General features: G+C 34.1%; 2 protein-coding genes and 1 long non-coding RNA gene across 4 annotated transcripts; 2 read left to right on the top strand and 1 right to left on the bottom strand.

The window, feature by feature from the left end:
- Positions 1–6,140: 6,140 nt before the first annotated feature.
- LOC120159261 (mitochondrial import inner membrane translocase subunit TIM10-like) lies at positions 6,141–8,282 on the top strand. Of its 2 annotated transcripts, none has more exons than XM_039169896.1 (6): positions 6,141–6,248; positions 6,344–6,389; positions 6,695–6,747; positions 7,431–7,469; positions 7,599–7,668; positions 7,961–8,282. In XM_039169896.1, the coding sequence occupies exons 2-6, from the start codon at positions 6,351–6,353 to the stop codon at positions 8,012–8,014; spliced, it is 255 nt and encodes an 84-aa protein (XP_039025827.1). In that variant the 5' UTR covers positions 6,141–6,248; positions 6,344–6,350; the 3' UTR covers positions 8,015–8,282. The 2 variants fall into 2 exon arrangements, with proteins under 2 accessions (XP_039025827.1, XP_039025826.1); XM_039169895.1 differs by having other exon boundaries at positions 6,155–6,257.
- On the bottom strand, positions 8,171–11,766 carry LOC120159260 (serine/threonine-protein kinase BSK5-like). Its single transcript, XM_039169894.1, has 10 exons — positions 11,495–11,766; positions 11,179–11,390; positions 10,944–11,079; positions 10,387–10,520; positions 10,171–10,276; positions 9,895–9,980; positions 9,541–9,729; positions 9,059–9,223; positions 8,660–8,773; positions 8,171–8,544 (listed from the first exon to the last, which is right to left on the bottom strand). Exons 1-10 carry the CDS (start codon positions 11,574–11,576, stop codon positions 8,302–8,304), a joined length of 1,467 nt encoding a protein of 488 aa, XP_039025825.1. The 5' UTR covers positions 11,577–11,766; the 3' UTR covers positions 8,171–8,301.
- LOC120159263 lies at positions 8,439–22,583 on the top strand. The gene is made up of 3 exons (XR_005519333.1): positions 8,439–8,577; positions 12,995–12,998; positions 22,571–22,583. It is a non-coding gene; the product is annotated as an uncharacterized LOC120159263 (long non-coding RNA).
- Positions 22,584–22,982: the final 399 nt, after the last annotated feature.

The raw sequence follows: 22,982 nt of genomic DNA, 5'->3' as shown, positions 1-22,982 counted from the left end.
AATTATTGACTTAAATCTAGACCCAAATATGGAAGAATTGAAAGCCTCTAAAAAATTATTGTCTATTGTATCACACTTTGATCTAGTACTAAAAAATGCTTTAGAACAATACCTAGGATGCCTAACCAACAGATCATCATATGCAGCTTTTTTCAGCTTACCAATTCTGTTGACATTGTGTTAAAAAATAGTTTTAGTTGTAGCCTTGCAACAAGCCTAAAACAACAATTGAAGATCACCTCTTTTGTGGCTTTTTCCAGTTAGCGTAAATGTGCCTAGCACAGAATTTGTGCTCCACATTTGGTAAACATAAAGGGACCTCTTCCAGTAAGCCCTACAAAAGCAATTGAATTATGAAAATAAGCCATACAAAAATAGTTTAAATTCAAAAATAAACTCTTACAAGTTTTTACCTTTTGCATGTCACTGAGCAAAGTCACATTCTCACCATCTCCTAGATTTAAATCAGTCTGAAGGTTTTTCAGAAACCATGTCCAAGTCTCCCTATTTTCCACCTCTACCACAACCCAAGCAATAGGAAATATTTGATTGTTGATGTCTCTTCCCACAGTAGACAAAAGTTTACCTTGGAATGCACCTTTTAAAAAACATCCATCTATTCCTATAACAACCCTACAATACTTCTTAAAGCAATCTTTAAAAGAACCAAAACAAAACATATAGCCTCAAAATTTTGGGATTCCCAACAGGAGTGGGTCTAACAACCACTAAATCAAAAGTACCCACTGGATCAACAGTCCTCAATGCATTCACATAATCATACAATCTACTAAATTCATGTTCAACACTACCCCCTAATTTGTTCCATTGCCCACCTTCTAGCTCTCATACATTATTGTTTGTTCAACTCCACATGTAACTCATCTCTACCAAGCTTTATCATATCTCGCACTTTCAAATTAGGAACAATCCTAAACTTCCCAAGAAAATGTTTTCCTATCAACTTATAATTAGCTCTTTGATTCTTAAATGTCAAAAAACACTAGTGTTCAGTTACTAGAGTTTTAACAGTAAAAAAACCATCATCCCAAGAGGCATATATCAGAAATGGATACCCTTTATTCTTACACACAACCCTAATTTTTTTTCTTTTCTATTTGTTAAATACTTGAAATCAAACCTATGAGCTATTATATAAGCAAATAAAACATCCTTTAATTGTTTGTGATTTTCAAAAATCGTTCCTAGTTCAAATCTAGGTTTAATATTTGAAGGATAAAAAAACAGCTTATCAGTCTTCTTAGATACAAAATCTCCATATGAATCAGTCTTATAACTCTCAATATCTGAAGAATACAGGTAAACAATATCCTCCTCACTGTTTTCACATCCTAAATCGGTTGAACATGTACACCCTAAACCTATCTCATTTTCTTCTGTTGAGCCCAAACCAGTTCTTCTGTTTTAACCTGGTAAATTTGCCTCATTCACTTTTGTTGAGCCCAAACCAATACCTTCTTCATCATGATCTGCTACACCCAAATCAACATTTCAATAATCTTAATTAACCTCCCCAACACCTTTATTAACAACAGCTTATAAGTCTGATGCAGTGACAATACTGTTTTTTATCTTCCTTTTCACTAATTTGAATTTGTTTCTGATGGAGTTTATCTCATCATCATCAAATAAGGGACAATATCCACATAACTCTCCACTCTCCTCTTGGGTATCATAACTCAAGTCATTACTTTTTTCATCTACCAACCCATCAATGCCAACAGGCCCAATAGGTCCACTGCTAGTATTTTCACTACCCTCCATATCAGTTACCTGCCAATATTTACATAGCAGCACTGCATTTAACATTTAATAAATAGAAGAATTTAATAGAATACTAACATGTTCTGGTCAAACTAATATTTAACAAACAAAATCAAATAACCTCAAGTTCATATGTTTGCAATGTTCATTATATTTGTCACAAACCAAAATAACCAATATGCATTATATCTATCACAATATTTTAACAGCTAATAAACATATTATGGTCAAATTTAAATTATTCTTTAACACAAAGCACAAGATCTGCTACTAATTTAAATATTAGAAATAACATTAAAAAAATTGGGATTATTTGAACAAGGAATTTGGGCAACAAATGAAAAATAACATTAAAAAAAAGATAACCATGGGCTTTGCTACCATGTTAACACCCATACAAATAACTTGGATATAAGGTTGAAGTAAATCTCAAACTTAATGAACGAGATGCAAACAAAAACATTATGCTTTGACAACGTGTTAAAGACCAATTGATTTTAAATCTCTCTCCATTATGTTAAAGAATTAAAGAACATTGGTCCTATACAAGACCTGCTACTACTTTAATCAAATATTTTATTATTTTCAAAAAAGGAATTTGTAGAAGAAGACAAAAATAATTACCTTTATTGGTTAAATTCAGAATCAACAACACCAAAAATGCTTCAACTTTATGTATCCTTCAAAAGTCACACTGTAAAAATCAAAATAATTTACCTAATATTAAAATCCAAAAAATCCATGGAAACTTACTATTAAAATCAAAAGGCACACTTTTTTTTGAGAAATTTCTCATATATTCAAAAGCCTAAGGCTTCTGTACGGTTTACCCATTTCAAAGGTCATCTAATTCGTAAACAATATGATTTCACTTCCCTTTTTGTAATGAAAGCAACCAAATTATCTAAAACTAAGTATATAAAACCATGTAAGCAAAATTACAGTTACCAGTGAAGCTTCAGGAACCAGAACTGTAAATGATGTACCACTCCTGCCACAGTCGGAGGGAAGGCATTTACTAGTAGTAGTATTGACTTTGCTATTCTAACATACAACAAGCTCCGATGCCGATCCCTTTGGAAAAGATTTAGTGTAAAATCAGTTTGGGGAAGAGAGTGAAGGAGAAAGGGGAAAATTATTTAGGGTTAAACAGTAAAAAAGTTAAAACTTTATTTTTTCATTTTAATTTTTTTTTATTTTCAAAAATTATTTTCTAATATGCCACATGACATTTTTAATGGGTTAACAGACAAACTTAACGGTATGTCACAGCGTGACCCATTTTGAATTACGGAATGAAACGTTAAGCACTGAACTAGAAAAACGAACATACGTTGGGCACCTTTTGTATATTTAAGCCTTTATAAAAACATGTCATATAAAATATATTTGAAAAATATATATTTTTCTATGTGATGTATTTTTGTTAAAATAATATTATTCGAATATTATTTAAATAAATAAATATAAAATAAATATTATTCTTCTAATATTATTATTGTTTTTGACAATTTCCACTAAAATATTTACTCGTATTAAACTTACAACCTAAAAAAATATGTGGTTTTAAATGAGAAGTTTTAATCTATGATAATATTATAATTTCTTAAAGGTAAATTTTGCATTTAATACTTAAACTATAAATTTTATTATGTTTTAGTACTTAAACTTTTAATTTTTTTAAAATCATACATAAAGTTTAGTTTTTATTTCATTTTAGTACCCTCGTTGTTAAAAATTTAGTTTTTTTTATTTTAGTGCTACCATTCAAAATTTAACGTTAAATTTTTTAAAAATTGAAAGTTTAAGTACTAAAATGGATCAAAATTGATAATTTAGGTACTAAAACATACCAAAACTGATAATTTTGTTACTATAACGAATCGAAATTGATAGTTTATGTACTAAATGCATTAAGTTTTTAACGATGAGACATTAAAATGAAATGAAAACTAAACGTTAGATACAGTTTTGAAAAAAATTAAAAGTTTAGGTATTAAAACGAATTAAAACTTATAATTTAGATACTAAATGTGTAGTTTACCTTTTCTTAAATTAAGAAAAGGGTAAACTATATTATTGACCACTCAACTATGTAGCCCTTTTACTTTTATCATTGATCTTTTAATTTTATCAATCACACCACCTAACTATTTAATTGTTGTCAATCAAGCCACTTGTCGTTAATAGTTTATGGAAATGATGGCATGACAATTAATGAAATTGATATAATTATATATTTAGTCCTCAATATTTATCATTATATTAATTTGATATAATTTTAATTTAATTTAATAAATTTAACCATCTAATCATATTATAACACGTGTCACAATATGAATGAAGTATATTTTTAAATTTAATTATTTTATTTTTCACCCAATCAAATGGTGACACATGTCATCATCAGATTGGATGAAAATTTTGCAATAGAATAGAGAATCACGTAAAGGGGATGGGTAGGAATCAAACTTGGGATATATGGGTTGATGAATCAACAATCAAACCATTATGCTAGACACTCTGATTGGTTTCAAACTGTAGAATGCAAGAAACACGTTACTAAGGAAACAAAAAAAGCATAGAGAACATCATGGCCATGGCAGAGACACAGTAGCCGACGACGATACAACTACCAGAGCTTTTATATTCGTTAAAGGAAGCAACCCAGATGGCAAAACAACTCCCTATCACGTCTGACCCAACCTACATGTTCCAAATCTATTCATCTCTCCGTCGAGCCCATCATTCCCTCTCATCTTTCCTCTTCTCTACCCAGACTCAATTCCCTCTTCCTCCTCCTCCCGCGGCAGAGAATTCTTTATCCTCCATCACCGATGCCGCCAACGCGGATGGTACCAATCCAATGCAAGTGGGTAATGAGAATAACACGGAGGTAGAAGAGAATTTGAAGACGTCGATAGACAAAGTTGAGGAGAGGTTGAGGGAATGCTTCATCAAGAACAAGAGGGTAAAGAGGCAGCTTTCTCTGTCGTCTGTTGCAGTGGCGGAGGAGAGGAGGATTTTTTATGACAGGTTCGCGGGTGGTTTCAAGGGTCTTGATCCTCTTGCTGATAAGTTGCGGGCTTTGGATCTTGTCTACCAGTTTCATGGTCTATTTGACTATGCAGGAATGACATTGTGTTTAACAAGGGAAGTTACTGTGTGGCGAAACTATGATGTCGCAGTTTTAAGGACTGGATTATGGGTTAAAAATAAATGGCCTCAAATTTGTCCATCCGTTAATGATTTCTCATGACTCCGTAACGCAGTTGCTTTCTCCTCCGGAACAATAGGCTAGCAGTCTGGATGCTTTTGGAATGGTGTATGAAATTGTAGTGCAGCCTTGTCTGGTTGCTAGACCCGTTTTTATCTCGGTGCGAGTGGTTTGGGATTGTGTCGACTGGTTGTTATGGTCGAGGAACCGTTAGATTCTGAGTTTTCGTATCACTATTGAGCGCTTTGAAGCGACATGTTTGTCTGCAGCCTGGTGCTGACATTTTGAGAGGTTGATACACTTTTATCATGTTTTGTTCTAGTTTCAGCGGATATGTAATGTTTCCTTGCATCTAGTTTACTCGTGTGGTGTTGCTTCATCTCTGATAGTTTGTGTATCTAGGCTTTTTTTTACACTATCTAGGCTTTCTTTTACAGATCGGATGAATCGCCTTGGCTCATTGACTTTTGCTAAGGATTGGGGCCGATCTTTAAAGTGCGTGTGGGTTAGTGTTTTTATGGTTTTATCTGGTTTGGTGTTCCACGAGGGTTAAGTCCTTATTTCGTTGAGGCTTTACGGTGTCTGTAGGTTTAAGTGTGTCGTTCTATGGTTGTGCTAATTATTGTGGTTCATTACCATATTCAACATGTAATCATTGTTTTTCCTTCCCTTAAAATTAGAGAAATTTTTTAACGAGACTCGTGTTTATGTCATGTTTTTTAACGAGACTCGTGTTTATGTCATGTTTTTTAACGAGACTCGTGTTTATGTCATGTTTTATATGCATACTTCCAAATATAATATGAAACATCCTTTCAAAAAACATTATTTTTAGTTTTTAATTCAAATCTAAAAAATTCATTAGTAGAACATAAAGCCTATAAAAGTATTAATTCTATTAAATAATAAATGTTAACTCTATAAAGAAATGATTTTTCCTGTTTTTTATTAGTACAAAGAGAAAATTGTTATATTTAATAATAAATATTTTAATTTTAAACCAATTTTTAAAATATAGAGAATTCGAATTAGTGTCTATAATTCAGGGTTAAATTAATTCATTTAATGACAAAAGACTAAATTGATACAACTTCAAGGACCTAGGAGGTACTTTGACCTATTTGCGGGACGGAGTCAACCTAAAACCCTAAAAACGATTAACGCCTAATAGGGTTTCTTCGGCCATTTCCTTATTTATCAGCAATTCCTTAAACCCTAACAAAAGCAAAGCTTTTCTCCTATCAGAGTAAAGTTTTAAAAGACCCATATTTCTGATATTGTTTAAATATTTTCGATTGATATTTCTGATTAAGTTTTGGTTGATCTTTGTTGGTTTCTCAGGGTTTCAATGGCTGCCAACATCCCAGCTGGAATAGACAAAGAGCAGGTTAGCTGTTACTACTCCCCCATAATTCTGAAACAATGACCTGCATCAAACTTGATCTTTTCCATTGATTGATCTGGCATTTTGTTTTATCGAGTTTGTAGTGTTCAGGTAATATTTGGGTGTATGCGTACTCTCTATGTCTATGGATTAAGGTGTTTATTATGAACTAACTGGGAATGGTTCTTTGAGAGTTATTTCGTTTTGAGTTTTGTTTGAAAATTTGTTAATTGTAATTGTATTTATCTGTATCTTTTACCATTTATGCGATCTGGGTGATTTGAGGTTCATATTTTGAACGCTTGCAGGCCTTTGGCATGGCAGAAACAGAGATGGAATATAGGGTAGAACTCTTCAACAGGTAATAGGGAATTGCATAAATTTTAATGAACATGTTTAGTTTGAACAGTTACAATTCTTCCGAATTTGAAAACCTGATCTGATCAACCTGAACTCGACCCAGTTTGATTTTATCAATTAAAGTAAACAACCCGACATGATTGAATCCAACCTGATCTAACCCAAAATGACCCGAATAAGTTATTCGAGATGATCCAAACCTAAATTGACCAGAATCTGAAATGATCTGACCTGAAAACCCAATAACCGGAATAACCTGTATCGAGAACAATCAAGGCCAGAATTGAGTAGACCCAAAATGATTGAAAATTTTAAATACGAATTGACCCATGACTTGAAAATTTTAAAACCCTTATTGTTTAGGTCCAGATTAACCTGATCCAAAATCAATTCATCTCTCCCAGTTGATAGCACTTTGTTTAGTAGTACATGTAGAAGCTAACAAGAAATGTCAAGATTGTTATCACAAGAACACGTAACTTTTGTTTTGCTTCTTGAACTTTCCGTATGTTCGATATTATCTGCCTAGAAAATAGAAATTCTTTGTTCAGAATTTGAAAGTGGACTTCTATGGCCTTGCTTGATTCTTTCTTATAGATAATGTGAAAATATTTTCCTTTACCTCGTAAGCTTTTATTGCCACTAGATTTTCTGAGTTCAACTTGTTTTATGATTTTCGTTCAGGCTTGCACAAACTTGTTTCAACAAGTGCGTTGACAAAAGGTATTAAAAGTCTGAACACCACATTTCTTATTGTTTCGTTCATCCTAATTAATCGGCTTACACATGGTATATACGGTTAATCTTATCCCGTAAAGAAATGATGTCGATGATAAATAATTTCTGCTTTAGGTACAAGGAGGCTGAGCTAAACATGGGGGAAAACAGTTGCATTGATCGCTGTGTTTCGAAGTATTGGCAGGTAAGATTTGGTTTCAAATTATTCATAAATGTTCTAATTTGTGTTTTATTGAAGTTTTAACCATGGCTTATGCTAGTTTTATGACTGTTTCCTTCGGTTTTATTCTTAAGATGAATTATAAAGAACATTCTGTTGTATGCCTATATATATTCTTTGCAGAAAGTCTATAATTCAGCCTTCATGGTTCGAACTATGCTTGATTCCTATGCTTTTCCTATAATTTGTTTGATCTTTGTATCAATTTCTTAGTTCAATGGCTGACATTTGGTTCTTACATGCACAATGTTTCCAGGTGAATAGCATGATCGGCCAGATGCTCAGTGCTGGTGGACAGCCTCCAATGTAAAACACCGTCATCTTCATAATTCTGTTTATGACTAAAGCATGGCTAGCCCTGCAATTGACATTAGCAATTTATCTGTACTTGTAGCTGCAAATCAAGAGTTCTTGCTTCATCCATAAAACAACCATTGCTTTTTGAGAAATAACACATGCTTGCTTGTTAAATGCAAATAATCTTGATTACATCACACTAATCTTTGATCAATCATTAAACAATGCAAAAGGGTGCCATAAGACACGAAGATACGAGGGATATTTGAAAGTGAATGGGGGGAAAGGACCTATACACTTTCAGCTACTATGTTTTTTTGCTTCCAAGTTTGCGCCATCTTTTAGGGTTTCCTTAGCATCATTGTCCATACCAAGGCTGAACAGAGCAGCAGCTTGGAGATAAAATGCTGTCGGCCAGTCGGGAGATATTACCTGCGCTTGCATGGCGTCTCCAAGGGCCTCTTGTGTCATGCCATTCATCAAGTAGCACAAGCAGCGCCTCGCAAACACAGTCGGCGATACCACTGTCCCGCTATCAATGAACTATATGACAAGACACAGTGTTTTGTTAAAACTGTTAGGCAAGTCTTTATCAGAAAGGTAACTGAGGAAAATAAAATGGTTCTGCAGATTGCCAAATTGTATACAAATGGCTTACATGAGTGTAACATTCAATGGATGTACCAAAGTCCTTTGCTCGGAAAGAAGCATCTCCACGTTTTTTTGAATTAAGGGTCTCCTGTATTTGATCTGTCCACATTTGGAAAGAAAGCTACAAAGCAGCAAAATACAATGCCAATTAGAATAAAACAATCTCGCAAGAAATTTAAAAGAACAACTCTTTACTTCTAGCAGTTTGAGTGATAAAACTATCGGCAATGAAGACAATAAGAATATTATATTTGTGGAGTTTATCTTACCAACTCAAAGTTCATAATGTGGCCATTCTAGCTTTCATGCTAAAACTACCACAGCATAAATTAACCCCTTCATTATTCTTATAATTATTTTCTTTTGACTCAGATTTAAAGCAACATAAAAGATATGGATTGCTTACATCATTTGCAATCCCCTCATCATCCTTGTATCCGATCTTCTCTAGTATTTCATGTATTGCAGTAAGATCCATTCTTGAGCATGCTTCTCCCAGAGGTGATAGTAAAATTGTCTGCTCTGAGGATGCCGCTTCATGTGAAATGCCCAGCAAAACATGTGATGGAACCTGTTAAAAGATGCAGGTTAGAAAGGTAACACAATTTTCTCGGGGAAGAAGGTTAATTCAATAAATCGTGTACTTATGAACGGCAGAATAGTGAAACCGAGTTCAGTACTCAATGTTTGAAAGAGATGTTACACTTCTTTAATCCTGTCATAAAGCTTCAAACTAATAGTAAATAAGTGCCATACAGAATTACAAAGGACGGTCCTATCTGCCAGCAACTTCATTGCCAGAAAAATCTGAATGAGGTCACTTACAGTAACAAAGCTTAGCTAGATCTCTATTTGATGGTAAGATAGTGAGGAATAACGCAAGCATACCACAGTTTCCTTCTGTAGCGGAGTAAGACCAGTTACAAGAGATTTCACATCTGGCCTCTCACGAGCTTCATACTGCAAACAGCGAGAGGCTAACCGCACTAATTCAGTTCCATCGTCATTTGAAAATTGACCCTCCAGACATGAGTCCATTAGCATTGGAAAGTTTTTAGCACGTATAAGGTCAAGTGCCTGCAATGATGATCACAATCCATCATTTTTAAGTTCTAAATTATCTCCTAAGGCCATCCTATGATGCAATTTAGATATCCACAGTCTGAATAATTTCTTCAGTTTCCATAGAAAGGTTCAGACAAGACTTCAACCTTAAAGGAGATTCAAGAAAAGAGAACTCACATGGCTTGGAGGTATATGCTTGCCGCTGAGAAGATCAAGCAATAGGGTGCCAAAACTGTAAACCACACTCTCTGGTATAACCCTTCCTGTCAGATTAAGGTGTCAATGCTAAGGTAAAGAGGCATCAATGCATGTTGTGTGAGAACTAAGTGAATATACTAGGCTTAATTGACATATCCTTCCCCCAATACATGCAAGCATACACATTCATACAATGGACAGACTATTGCATTCTGTAAAAGAGTTCCATGAACTTTATCTGTTAACATATATTACCCGTCCTTAGGTACTCTGGAGGGGTGAAAGCCAAGTTTGTACTATAACTTTTTCCATCTCTGCTATTCTTCATGAGGCCAAAACTCGAAAGCCTGGGATTACCGTCCTGTCAAAAAGTAAACAACTATAAGAAAAAAAAATACAAGTTCCAAAGAGAACATATGCAATAATGTTATGGGTTCAATGTCCAATATGGATGTTGAAGGTTGAAGTTACCTGATCAAACAAGATTCTATAAGCATTAAGGTCATGGTATAATGCCCTTTCTTTAGAACTGCAATATTCGAGCGCTTCAGCTAGATATAAAGCCACTCTCAATCTCATTGCCCATTTCATATGCTGATTTTCCCCTACACCCATTTCAAACCAATTACTATAACTAGTTTAAGACATTCATTACCGACGCATTTATTCTATATACAAAAAGACATGTAGATTTTATATTTGTGGGCAAAATTCAATGCACCCATGCAATCATACCAATTTTAGAAGTAAATCATTATGAGCTAAGTAAGCATTCTTTATAATAAACAAAATTTGATAGAAATATTAAAAACATCAACTATTGGACTAGATTTTTTAATCGAAAAAGGGAAATAATTTTGAGGCCTGAATCTCAAAATTTGCCAAATTACAGGGAGTGACACAACATATTCTCTATACGACTTTAGATTCATTACTCAATTGCTATATAGACTATTAAAATCAAATCAAGCTATGGACTACGTATTAAAAAAGAGAGGAAAACAGTTGAAGAAAAGAGTGGAAGTTACAGTGAAAAAGATGCTTAGAGAGAGTTTCATTAGGCATAAACTCAGCAACTAACAATCTTTCATTCCCTTCACAGCAACAACCAATCAGATTCGCCAGCCGCTCACTTCTTAATTGGCCAACTGCCCTTGCTTCTTCCTAAAATCAAGGGGGTAAAAGGGGGGAAGCTCAATAATTACAAAATTCAACCAAAATAACCATAATAAATTACAGAAAAATGGAAAATTAAATATATACAAGGAACTGTCGAGGATCAGGCCAAGCCGATCTATTGAATCGTTTAATGGCAACCAAACGATCCTCGTTGTCGAGCTTCCCTCGGTAAACGACATTGGGAGCTTTCTCTCCATGCTCCGATACAATGTTGTCCGTACTGAATCCGGCAGTAGCGGCTCTTAATTGGTCCAAGCTGTACTCGATGAATCCAGGTAACGGTTCCTTCCCATTCTCTAATGTAAGAAATCAAAGAAAAATATATTAAAGTAGGTATGCAAACCACTAAAACAGTAAATTTTTCTCGAGAAAGCGACGGAAACTAGTGAACTAAACTTACCGAGATCGGATGAGTCCTTGATGTTTGACTTGAGATTTGACGAGCCCCAGCAAAGTGATAGATTGGAGCAACGAGCTCCCATTGGCTTAACTTAAACCTTAAATTTAAACTAACACAGAGAAACGGAAGTTAGTTTTCCTATTCTTCTCTACTTTTGATGTTGGCAACGGAATTTGAGGAATGAAATAGAAATACTACTGCTAGTGCTAAACTGAAAAGAGGGGGGCGTTTGGGCAGCGAGAAAGTAAGAGAAGATAAGTAAACAAAAAAAGGTTAAAATACACAGATAATCCCCAGACTATAGAATTCATTTTTGTTTAGTCTATCAACTGTGAACGTTATCTTAAAATAAAAAATTCATAACAATATAAAAAATAAGTTAAGATGATTAGTTCGAGCCCATAAATTCTAAAAAGAACAACAGTTGCTTTAATTATTTAGATAAGTTGATTTATATAATTTCATATTTAATTTTTAAAAAATAATATTAATATTAACTATATTTATCAATTTAATCTTCTACTTTATTTCTTTTGCGGCCAACATCTTTGCCTTTCCTTTCTTCCTTTCTGCGGCCAAAATTAATTTTTTTTACTCCGATCAAAACATTGAGAAGAACCACTGCAAGTGTCCCCAAAGGTAATTGCGTACTACAGTGAAACCCACCATGAATACCAAGTCCTGAAAGCTTCAAATTATGGGCTCGTGGGATGAACAAAATTGAGAAACCGTTTGGACGAGGGAATGTGGGATTTTCATGGGAATAGAATCCACATTCACCCATTTAGTTAGCCTGAGAATCTCATTCCCGGTAATGTAAGATTATAAATAGTAGATTTTTTGAGTATATTATTGGGATTGTCATTACATCACTTTCCTTAGGTATCGTTGGATTACCAGCGTTTTGGACTAAAATTCCCTTAATTTTTTTTTCAAAAATATCATTCTTTTGTTATTGAATAATAAAAATTTTACGAAGGTTAAATTATAAATTTATCCTTAAATTATTTTAGATTTACAAAAAAAATTTATAATTAAAATTTTATATGAAGTTCAGGGGTTAAAATAAAATTTTACATTTTCATTAACTTTTTATATTTTTAATTTTGTAAAAAAATATATAAATTTTATGAATTTAAATTTCTTAAAGAAAATATATAAATATTTTTTAACTTGTTAAAAAACAGATATATAATAAGAACAATTTGGTCAAATGTACTTTCAATAATCTTTTATTCCTTTAACGAAACACGGTAATTTTACATTCCTGCTAAACAAACCAAACAAAAAATACAATATTCCCAGTAATCCTATTTCCTGGTAATCTTATATTCTAACTGGTAATCTTACATTCCGTGAACCAAGAGTAAGAGCAAAACTTTTATGCCTCGATATGCCTATGAAATCTTGAACGCATTACTCTTCTGTTTTAAATTGATTAAACAGACTTAGCTGTTACATGTGTTTAATTTTAAAGCATTAAGGGTTAATTTTGTTTAGATGAGTCTGTATCGCTCGACGAGCACCGCTAAACATTGTTAATGATGAGTATTGTTGAGGATCATTAATTTGATTTATAAAATTCTAAAATTCTAAAGATTCAACGTATAATTATAAATTATTTAAAATTTTAAAGGTAAACTATTTAAAATAAAATCTTAATTACATTATTTTTCTTAATATTTTTAGATAAACTATAACAATGATCACTAACTATAGCCCATTTATATTTTGACCACCATTTTAAACTTTTTGGCAATTACATCATCCAATTATTTAAATAAATTCAATCAGACCACTTGTCGCTAACATTTAATGGAAGTACTAACGTGAAAGTTAATATAATTACACATTTGATCACTATTACTTATATAATCTATCAATTTGATCCTAATTTTCATAAATTAAAATAAATTTAATCTTTGAATCAGATCGTACTATTTGTTACTAATATCAAAAATCATAACACATATCCACCCAATTAGAGGATTTAAATTATTTCAATTTAATATATTTAATTTCTAGAGTGACACGTGTTATCCTGTGGGCAAATGAAAATTAAAGACACTTAAAAAGGTGCCATGAGATTTTAACTTGAATTGTATGTGTGACAAAGGAGAGCATAAACCACTGGCACGAGGCTAATTATTTGCCTTGAAATGGACTATATGTAGGCTAATTATTTGCCTTGAAATGGACTATATGTAGTATATAACTTATATCTTAGTGTAATTTTAAACTATTAATATTATATATATCCTACCTTTTGAATATGAAAATCAACCATGTGTAATAAATAATCAAAATGTGTCCAGTACAACCCAAAATAAAAAGAAGAAAAGTGGAAAACAACTAACTAGCAGTAAAACCATTATTTTTAGAATCGGATCGGTTAGCGAACCGGCCATGTTATCGGTTCATTAATTCAACCGGTCGAATCGGTCCGATCGGTCGAAAGAACCGGAATACTTCATAATTATTTAAAAAATTAAATAAAAATACCAAAAATATTTAATAAAAAATAATTTTTTATATTACAAGTCATATTCAAAGCAAGTCATAACATATATAAGTTAAAAACTATAAAATCAAGTGAAACAAAATGATTCAAATTAACTACAACATAATATTTAAGATAAAACATATTAAATAATAAATATAATTATATAACTATAATTAAAAAATAAATTTGGGGTTAAAAAAATCATAACAAAATGATATTGTTTGGTTTAATTTTTTTTTTTAAAAACAATCACACATGGCTAAGAAACATAGAAGAGCATCCCAAAAGTCTAAAGAGTAAAAATATGAGAACAAAACAATCTCACATTGCTAAGAAACATAGAAGAGCATCACAACTAACTTCTATAAATAATAGAGGTAATTTTGCATTCAAAATCATGGAGCCTTTTGGTGAGCATTAAGTGAACTATTCTTTCACTTCAATCAAGCTCAAATTTTAGGCTTCAATTGAGCTTCTAAATTTTTTTTTTAGTTCAAGCCTTTTTGAGTTCAAGTTTCAATATTATATTTTGAATTTGAGTTGAACTTAATAATTTTTAACTTGTGAGTTTGAGTGGAGTTGAGCTTACTTTTAAAGTTTTCAAGTTCGAGTCGAGCTCAGCAATACTCGAGTTCGACTTGGCTCGTTTAACAAACGACGTTTGGTTTAATTTTTTTTTTAAAAAAAAACAAAATTTTCGGTTTTTTCCGGTTTTCAGCTGGTCCGATTCGAACGGTTCAGTGTTTCTGACCGGTTCACTAGTAGCGGTTCAACCGATTTAGATTGAATCGGACTAGACAATAGTTTCCGGTTAAACCGGCCGGTCCGATCCGATTTTTAAAACAATGGTAAAGACAACAAAACCTATGGGCAAAAACTAAAACATTATGAACGAGAAAAAGAAACTCAATGGTGGGCATTTCGATACCTTGCAGAAGAAAAGCTGAAACAGTGAGACAAGAAAACATCAAGGGGAAAAAAACAAAGCTTAGATCCTCCACGAGAACAAGACCACCGAACGGCCACTATCATGTTGGGTCTAACCATCTACAATCTTCAAACGCCTGGACTTCAACGTGATGGGGAGCTTCCTCAATCCAAAAGTAGTCCATCCTACCGAGTGACGTTTCTGCAGCAAGAAGGATGCGCCTCTATGTCTACTGTGTGAGAAACGAATCTAAACTCACACTCGCGAAAAGATATGGCCTAATTCTTCATTTCTCAAACTAGTATGCTAATTTCTGAAAAATCTGGATTTGATAAGGTTGCCTTTGTAATCACAGTCCGAGAATTGCCTTCAATCACTACCCTCTGGAAACCCATTTCCTCAGCAAAAGCCATCGCATGAACGACAGGCCCAAGCTTCGACCAGGAAAGCAAAGCTAACGAAAGATACCCATCTCCCACTTGCACCCATTATAAGATCATTATTATCTCTAATGAGTATGCCTGATCACGCTTCTTGTTGTGTATGAACGAAATGTGCATCAAAATTGATTTTTCATAAATGACGGGGATGGAGCCTGCCAACGTACCGAAGGAGTCACCAGAGGACCCCCGAAGGCTTGTATGTGCATTGGCAAAATCCCTGCATTGGGAACGAATTAAGGTAATAACCTCTTCATTTCTCATTATCATAGCTTGACGATAATAAACATTTCGTGAATACCAATAACACCCAAATGGTTACCAAAATTTTAGGATGTTCTTGAATCAAATATTTATTAAATAACCAACTTAATCAAGCAGTGAAATCTAATGAAGAATCAAAACCAGCCCAACTATATTGCATATCATTGCAAACATCGTAGGCTAAAATGCATTCCTTAACAACATGAATGTAACACCCTCAAACCGATGTATGTGACCCGATTTGATTCAAGGTATCACATTAGGATCATTGGAGTGACCCACCATAAAAATCTAGAAATTTTTTTAAAATTTTATTAAACCATTTCAAACTGTAAAATAATTTACAAATAAACACACATTTCGTAAAAATCATTCATTCACACACACATATATTTATATATATTAAAAACAAAATCTAATAATGTCACATGTCAAAATAAGATACAGACTCAATATAAAAACAAATGTGGCCCACATACCCCCTAATTACACTTGTACTATACTCTACAAGCAACGCCAAAGGAACTACCAATATCGATGTCGATAACTGCACATGACCAATTTCTTTAACCTAAAATAGTGAGTAACAGAATGAGCTTTGGGAAGCTCAACAATACAGAACTGCCGAATAAATGCTAAATGACAAGTAGCTATGGAAATCATAACATTTCCTCAATTATCCAAGCATATATAGGTCATAGAGATGAGTTGAGGTTCCATTGACTAATTCCTCAGTTGATAGACATGAAACTTACTGCTCAGAAGGAACATTTCAGAGAGAGACAGTTTTAGAATATTGAGTTGGGAAATCTAGTGTGTTCTAATAAACTCAGAAAATAAGTGTACATATAGTCTTAAAAATAGTAGTAGTCCATTTCAATAAAATATATTTTGAAAATCACAATAATATCTTCCAACCGAACACCGATATACAGTTCCCCAAAACTGAACCCATAAGGACTTACTCTAGGTCCATTGGGCGTATGAGCCAACCTAAGAGAACACCTTGAGTCCATAAGGACTTACCCTAAGCACAAAGCAAAGTAGCCACCCTAAGGATTTGCCTTAGGGTCTATAAGGTTTTACCACTAGGCGCAATGGACCCCAAAACCCACCTAAGGGTCATCTTAGGTCTATAAAGTTTTACCAACTTGATCGGATTTGAATATGTAGAACTCCATAACAAATCCCGGATAATACCCCAATATAAAATAGGTTAAATAGTAAATAGTAATATCATAATCATGAGCCAGATATATCTAGTATCTGAAACCAGAGATCATAAAGCAGAGATCAGAAATCATGTTTTTATATTCAAATATCATAGTCATACTTTTTTAAATCAAAGAAAATATTTACGTGCATAAGGAATACATTAGAGGATTCAAATATTTTTTAGAGACACGCGGTAATTATCAAGAAGGGAAACATGAACTTCTACAAGTTGATCAAATTTCAGAGATGAGATCCCTACTAAAAGGGGTTCGATTACTATCGTATCTAATTAGACATTAAGAATTTAATGCTTCAGGGCCATTTAGGATTACAAGTGCATCAGAAAAGTATTCAGGAACCTTACATCAAAATTTATTTAGATTTAGATGTAACATGAGTGATTCCATAGTATATGTTATAAGGGGCATTTTGGACATTTGGATCACTGAATAATTCTTAGTAACTTAATCCAATAAGTGTAAAATGATAATTTGTAGTATTCCAAATTTATATCAAATCCGCTTATTAATTCTGAATGCACAAGTCGAACTTGTCACTTTCAAATTCATTAGGGAACGTATCTGAAGGAGATAAACATGTATTCTGGTGGTATTTATTTTATTTATGTATTACAACAATATTAAGAGTGATCGAAATGCTTGGGTTGTGCTTCGAATCTCAAGGGCAATACAATACTTAGGTTTATCGATGTTTTTAGGGTTTATCCAATTACATCCACTTATTTTTAGGTCATTTCAGTCCTAGATGTATTTTAGTCATTTCATTCGATTAAGTCTTTTTAAATAATTCAACCACTTCAAACAATTCAGATGTAAATGGTACTTTCAGTAATTTAATCTCCGGATGATTGCTCAAGAACTAGAAATTCTAGTTCTTATGACTTCTCAAAGGTTAGGAATTAATTATTCGAAAATTTCTATTCAGACCAATAATTTAATCAGTAGGTCCATATTTATGTCTATTTAAGAATAAATATCTAGGACATTTTCACTATCATGGGAGATCCAGGTCTCTATTCATTTCAAGTGTATTTTCATAATTTCTTAACCAATTATTTTCGATATTTAATCTTTAATGAGAATAATCAAAATTTACGGATCTTGAGGTTGATTATTTACTAATTAATCACTGAACTTGGATTTAGTTCTCCTCAGTCTTCCAATTTATTAAATAGATCATCTGAGTCTTATACTGTTTACTAACTTTATACCTTATTCAATTTAAGTCCAACAATAATTAACTTTACATAATTGACCAATCATTCATTCATGCAAAAATCCAGTATCAACGTTTTCCATAAAGCATACAAAAGGTAATAAAGTATTACCTCGATTTTTGTGTCATATCGATCGACCACTTAAACTCTATCTGACCGCTCTCACACTTGTTTTCAATGTCCCATAATATCTCGGATACATAACACAATAAATTACATTAGAAATGAAATTTAATAAGGAAAAACATATCGAATCAGGAGATAAAACATCAAAAAATAGCTTATTGGGTTCGAATTTAATGAAACGAACTTTGAATTTGGACTCAGGATGTCGAAAAACATAAAATAAGACTTTTTAAAAAAATTGACTTTTTGGTCAAAGTCAATGGTTAACGCTAGTCAAAGGTCATAGTCAACTCTGGGAAGGTTAACAACCAAGTCAACGATCGGTCAAAGTTAATGATCCAAATCGATTCACGTTGACTCAAACCAGTTTTTGGAATGTTCGATCGGAGAACCAGACCCACATATGGCAGAAGCGCGTAGTGGTGCGTGCGACGGTGACGAGTGCGATTTTTGGCGACCAATTACTCCTGATGCACTGATTCAATAATATCAACCCAAAATAACTCAAAAATCCAGCCAAAACAACATTAAACAATTGGAAAAAAGTTCGAAGAACTTATACACAGTGGCCGATGGAGTGATAGTGAGGCATCGAACCTGACTGGGTTTCGTCCAGAATATTATAAGGATGATGATGGTGAGGGCGGTGTGGTGAAACAGTGAAGGAATAGGCCTAAAATCGCAAAAACATAGTTGAAGTTATTATATTTTCTAGCAAATCTTTCGAAGGTTCTCCACGGCGAACAACGGTGAGGTTCGACGCGTAAGATGTTGGGCTGTGATCGGATGGGGGTGGCACTTCGATTGGTGAGGGTGGTGTCACTCATCGACAACCAACGAACTTGATCGAAAATGGGTCTTCGAAACTCTTTCACTGATTTGTGATGAACGATGACTGATTTGGGTGTTTTGAAGGTTGAAGTTTGATTAAGGGACGACGAGAAACACCGTGGTGGTGGCGATGATGGCCACAGCTGGCTGAATGGGGGTCAATTAGAGTTTGATAGTGGGGTGACGAGAAGCTTAAAATTGAGGGTTTTGGGATTTTGTTTCTAAGTTTTGGTTTCAAATGAGAAAGATGATGGGAGTTTAAAATCGGGTTGGAACTATTTAAAAATATTTTGAATCAAATATTTTCAAAAAAGTAACCTAGATTAATACCCAAAAACCACACATTTTCCCTCTTTCTTTCATTATATCATTTATGGTCAATGGGAGAATCTGAGCCTAAGGCCCTAGATTAACGAGAAGCTCAATGAATAACCTACAAAGTTCAAAACTATGCAATTTGGTTCCCCAAAATGATTATAACTAAATTAATATTAAAACCAAGAAAATTCAAGGTGTGACAATGAAGGCCATATTCAATATAGCATGGCATCTTTGGCAAGTAGGATTATTAGTGATTCTTTAAATAAATAGACATTGGAGAGATGGAATGTAATTATGAATGTATCATCATATCTGTAATTTAATTTTTTTGTTGACACGCGCAAGCCCATAAGTGATTGAACACGATTTTTATACTTTGCGCCACCTTTTCCTCCTCCAAAAGTAGACGATAACCATTACGAATACTACAAACCCCTTATTTCTCACCGCACCAAATCTGACAATCATCTTGTCTAGATCGAGATAAAGGAATTCCCAAAATCTTCTTCGTGACATTTGCAGCAAACAAATCCTTCACTAAATCTTCTCTCAATGACATATAATCTTCTTCTATCAAATCTACCACCTTCTTAAGCGAGGTACCCTATGAAGATCCTAGTAACCACAGTCTAAGAATCAGTATCCAAAAGTCATTCCAAATGGAGATCGAGATCCCTGACCCTATATTTCAACGTAACTATTGGGAAATAAACGAGTAATTTTCTTATAACCAGATTAGTGAGAATGCGAAATAAAATCAGAAAAATAATACCCGAAATTGATACCGGAGTTTAGCCAATTATGCCTACGTCTCCAGACTGTTGCAGATCTTTTACTAAGAGAGAAAATTTACAGGTGTTTACAAAACACTCACTACTCATAAGAAAGTTCTCTTGTATTGGGAGAAAGAAATGATTTGGGATGATCTTGAAGCTAAATGGGTTAGGGTGTTTAGGACTAATCTTATAAATATCTTAAAGTGTGCAGGGACAAAAATATAATTAACCCTATTACATTTCAACAATTGCTGCCCATTTTTCAATAAAATTAGGCAGTCCACCATGGACCAAATTTAGCTGCCAGCTGTTTTTGAATTGGTGGTTGCTTGCTTTGAATTTCAACAATCTCCCACTTGAAGACTGATTTTAATTTGTCTTCACACCTCGATCAATGCAGCATCATTTATGGTCTTTTATTCTAGCATGCCAACTAAAGCTGAACACAACTTTATTTTGTCCGTAGTCACCATCTTTGACAACATATATGCCGGATTTTGAGCTCCACTAATCTTTTCTAGTTTCAAAATCCCATCTCCAGAAGAGTCCGGATAAATTGATATCGCAATTGTATGTGCTTCGTCTTGGAATGAAATGTCAGATTCTTTGCTAGATGGATAGAACTTTGACTGTCGCAATACAAGACATTGTTTTCTTGTTTCTTATCTAACTCTTCCAAGAAACTTTTGAGCCAAACCATCTTCTTACTGGCTTCCGTAACAGCGACATATTCTGCTTCAGTTGTGGAGAGATCAACTATCTTCTGTAGTTGAGAAACCCAACTCACTGTAGTACCTCCTAGAGTATAGACATACCCTGTAGTGCTCCTTCTGATATCAACATTTCCGGCTAAATCAGCATCTAAATAGTCTGTCAGTATCATATCTCCACCTTTGAAACAAAGTGCTTTGTTTGTAGTACCCCGTAGATATCTGAGGATCCATTTGACTGCTTCCAGTGTACATTGCCTGGATTATTCATGTACCTGCTAACAGCTCCCACTGCATGAGCAATATCTGGTCTAGTACAAACCATGACATACATCAGACTTCCAATTGCTGAGGCATATGGCACCTTCACCATGTGTGCACGATCTTCCTCCGTCTTTGGTGACTGTTCTTTGGAGAGTCTAAAATGAACTCATAAAGGTGTATTTACTGTTTAACATCTTGCATGTTGAACCTGGAGAGTACTTTGTTGATGTACTCAGCCTGTGATAACATCAAAGTTCATGACTTTGTGTCTCTCTTAATCCTCATCCCAATAATCTGCTTTGTTGTGCCCATATCTTTCATTTCAAACTGCTTCGACAATTTTTGCTTCAAGTTTATAACCTCTTGCATGTCTGACCCTGCAACGAGCATGTCATCAACATACAACAATAAAATAATGAAGCTGTTGTAGAACTTCTTGATGTAGCAACAATGATCTGTTTGGCATCTGGTAAAACCATTGCTACCCATGAAGCTATCAAACTTTTTGTACCACTGTCTAGGAGCATGTTTTAAACCATACAAGTTATTCTTCAACCTGCATACCAGATTTTTCTTACCTGCCACTATGAAGCCTTTTGGCTGCCTCATATAGATTTCTTCCTCCAAATCACCAAGAAGGAAAACTTTCTTCACATCTAACTGCTCAAGATGTAGATTCTCTACAGCTACAATTTTCAACACCAGTCTGATTATAGACAGTTTCACGACTGGAGAGAAAATTTTATTATAGTCAATACCTTCTTTATGCTAAAAACCTTTGACAACCAATCTTGCTTTGTAGCGTTTGCTCCCGTCGTGCTCTTCTTTGATCCTATAAATCCACTTGTTATGGAGCGCTTTCTTGCCTGGTGGTAATTCAGCTAATTCCCACGTCTGATTTGACATAAGCGAGTCTATCTCATCTTTCATGGAAAACTCCCACTTGACTGAATCCTCCACCTGTATTACTTCATCATAGCACTCTGGTTCACTATTGTCAGTCAGCAATAAGTAGTGCAAAGAAGGCGAATAACGTTGGGTTGGTTTAGGAATTCTGGAGCAACGTCTCAGTTCTGGTGTGCCTAGTTCTTCTTGAAATACTTCAGGACTGATCTGAACATCATTTCTAGAAATATCCTCAAACTCAGCAAATTCCTTTGTTTCAGCTTCGGTATTGGAGATACTTGATTCTATGGTTGACCTGTCTTTGTACATCACATTTTCTTTGAAAATGACATCTATGCTTCTGATGATCTTCTGATTTTCGTAGTCCCAAAATCGATAACCACACTCATCACCACCATAACCAACAAAGACTTGTTGGACCTGACATCAAGTTTACTTCTTTCAGCATAATCTATGTGTACATAAGAAATACAACCAAACACTCTTAAGTGTGAAAGGTTTATTTTTTTCTTGCTCCAAACTTCCTTTGGTATTCCACCATCCAAGGGAACTGAGGGCCCACGGTTGATCAGGTAAGCTGCAGTGTTGATAGCTTCAGCCCATAGAAATTTGGGCAAGCAAACATATATCCTCATACTTCTGAAACGTTCATTTAGAGTTCTGTTCATGCGCTCTGCTACGGCATTCTGTTGCGGTGTCATGGAAACTGTTATCTCCATCTTGATCCCATTGTTTGCGCAGAAATCTCTGAATTTCCTATTTCTGTACTCTCCTCTATTATCAGACCTCAACTGCTTCACTTTCAAACCATTCTCATTTTCCACCATGGCCTTCCATTTTCTTAAGGTATCAAAGACTTCTGATTTTTTCTTCAGAAATTAAACTCACACCTTCCTCGTAGAATCATTGATGAAGGTGACATAATATAATGATCCTGCAAGAGATGGAACTGGAGATGGTCCCCATA

The sequence above is a fragment of the Hibiscus syriacus genome, unplaced genomic scaffold (genome assembly GCF_006381635.1).
Source record: "Hibiscus syriacus cultivar Baekdansim isolate YM2019G1 unplaced genomic scaffold, ASM638163v2 tig00111344_pilon, whole genome shotgun sequence".
Lineage (NCBI taxonomy): Eukaryota > Viridiplantae > Streptophyta > Magnoliopsida > Malvales > Malvaceae > Hibiscus > Hibiscus syriacus.
Note: the sequence above shows the minus strand (reverse complement) of the source record. Positions and strands in the feature narration are given on the sequence as shown.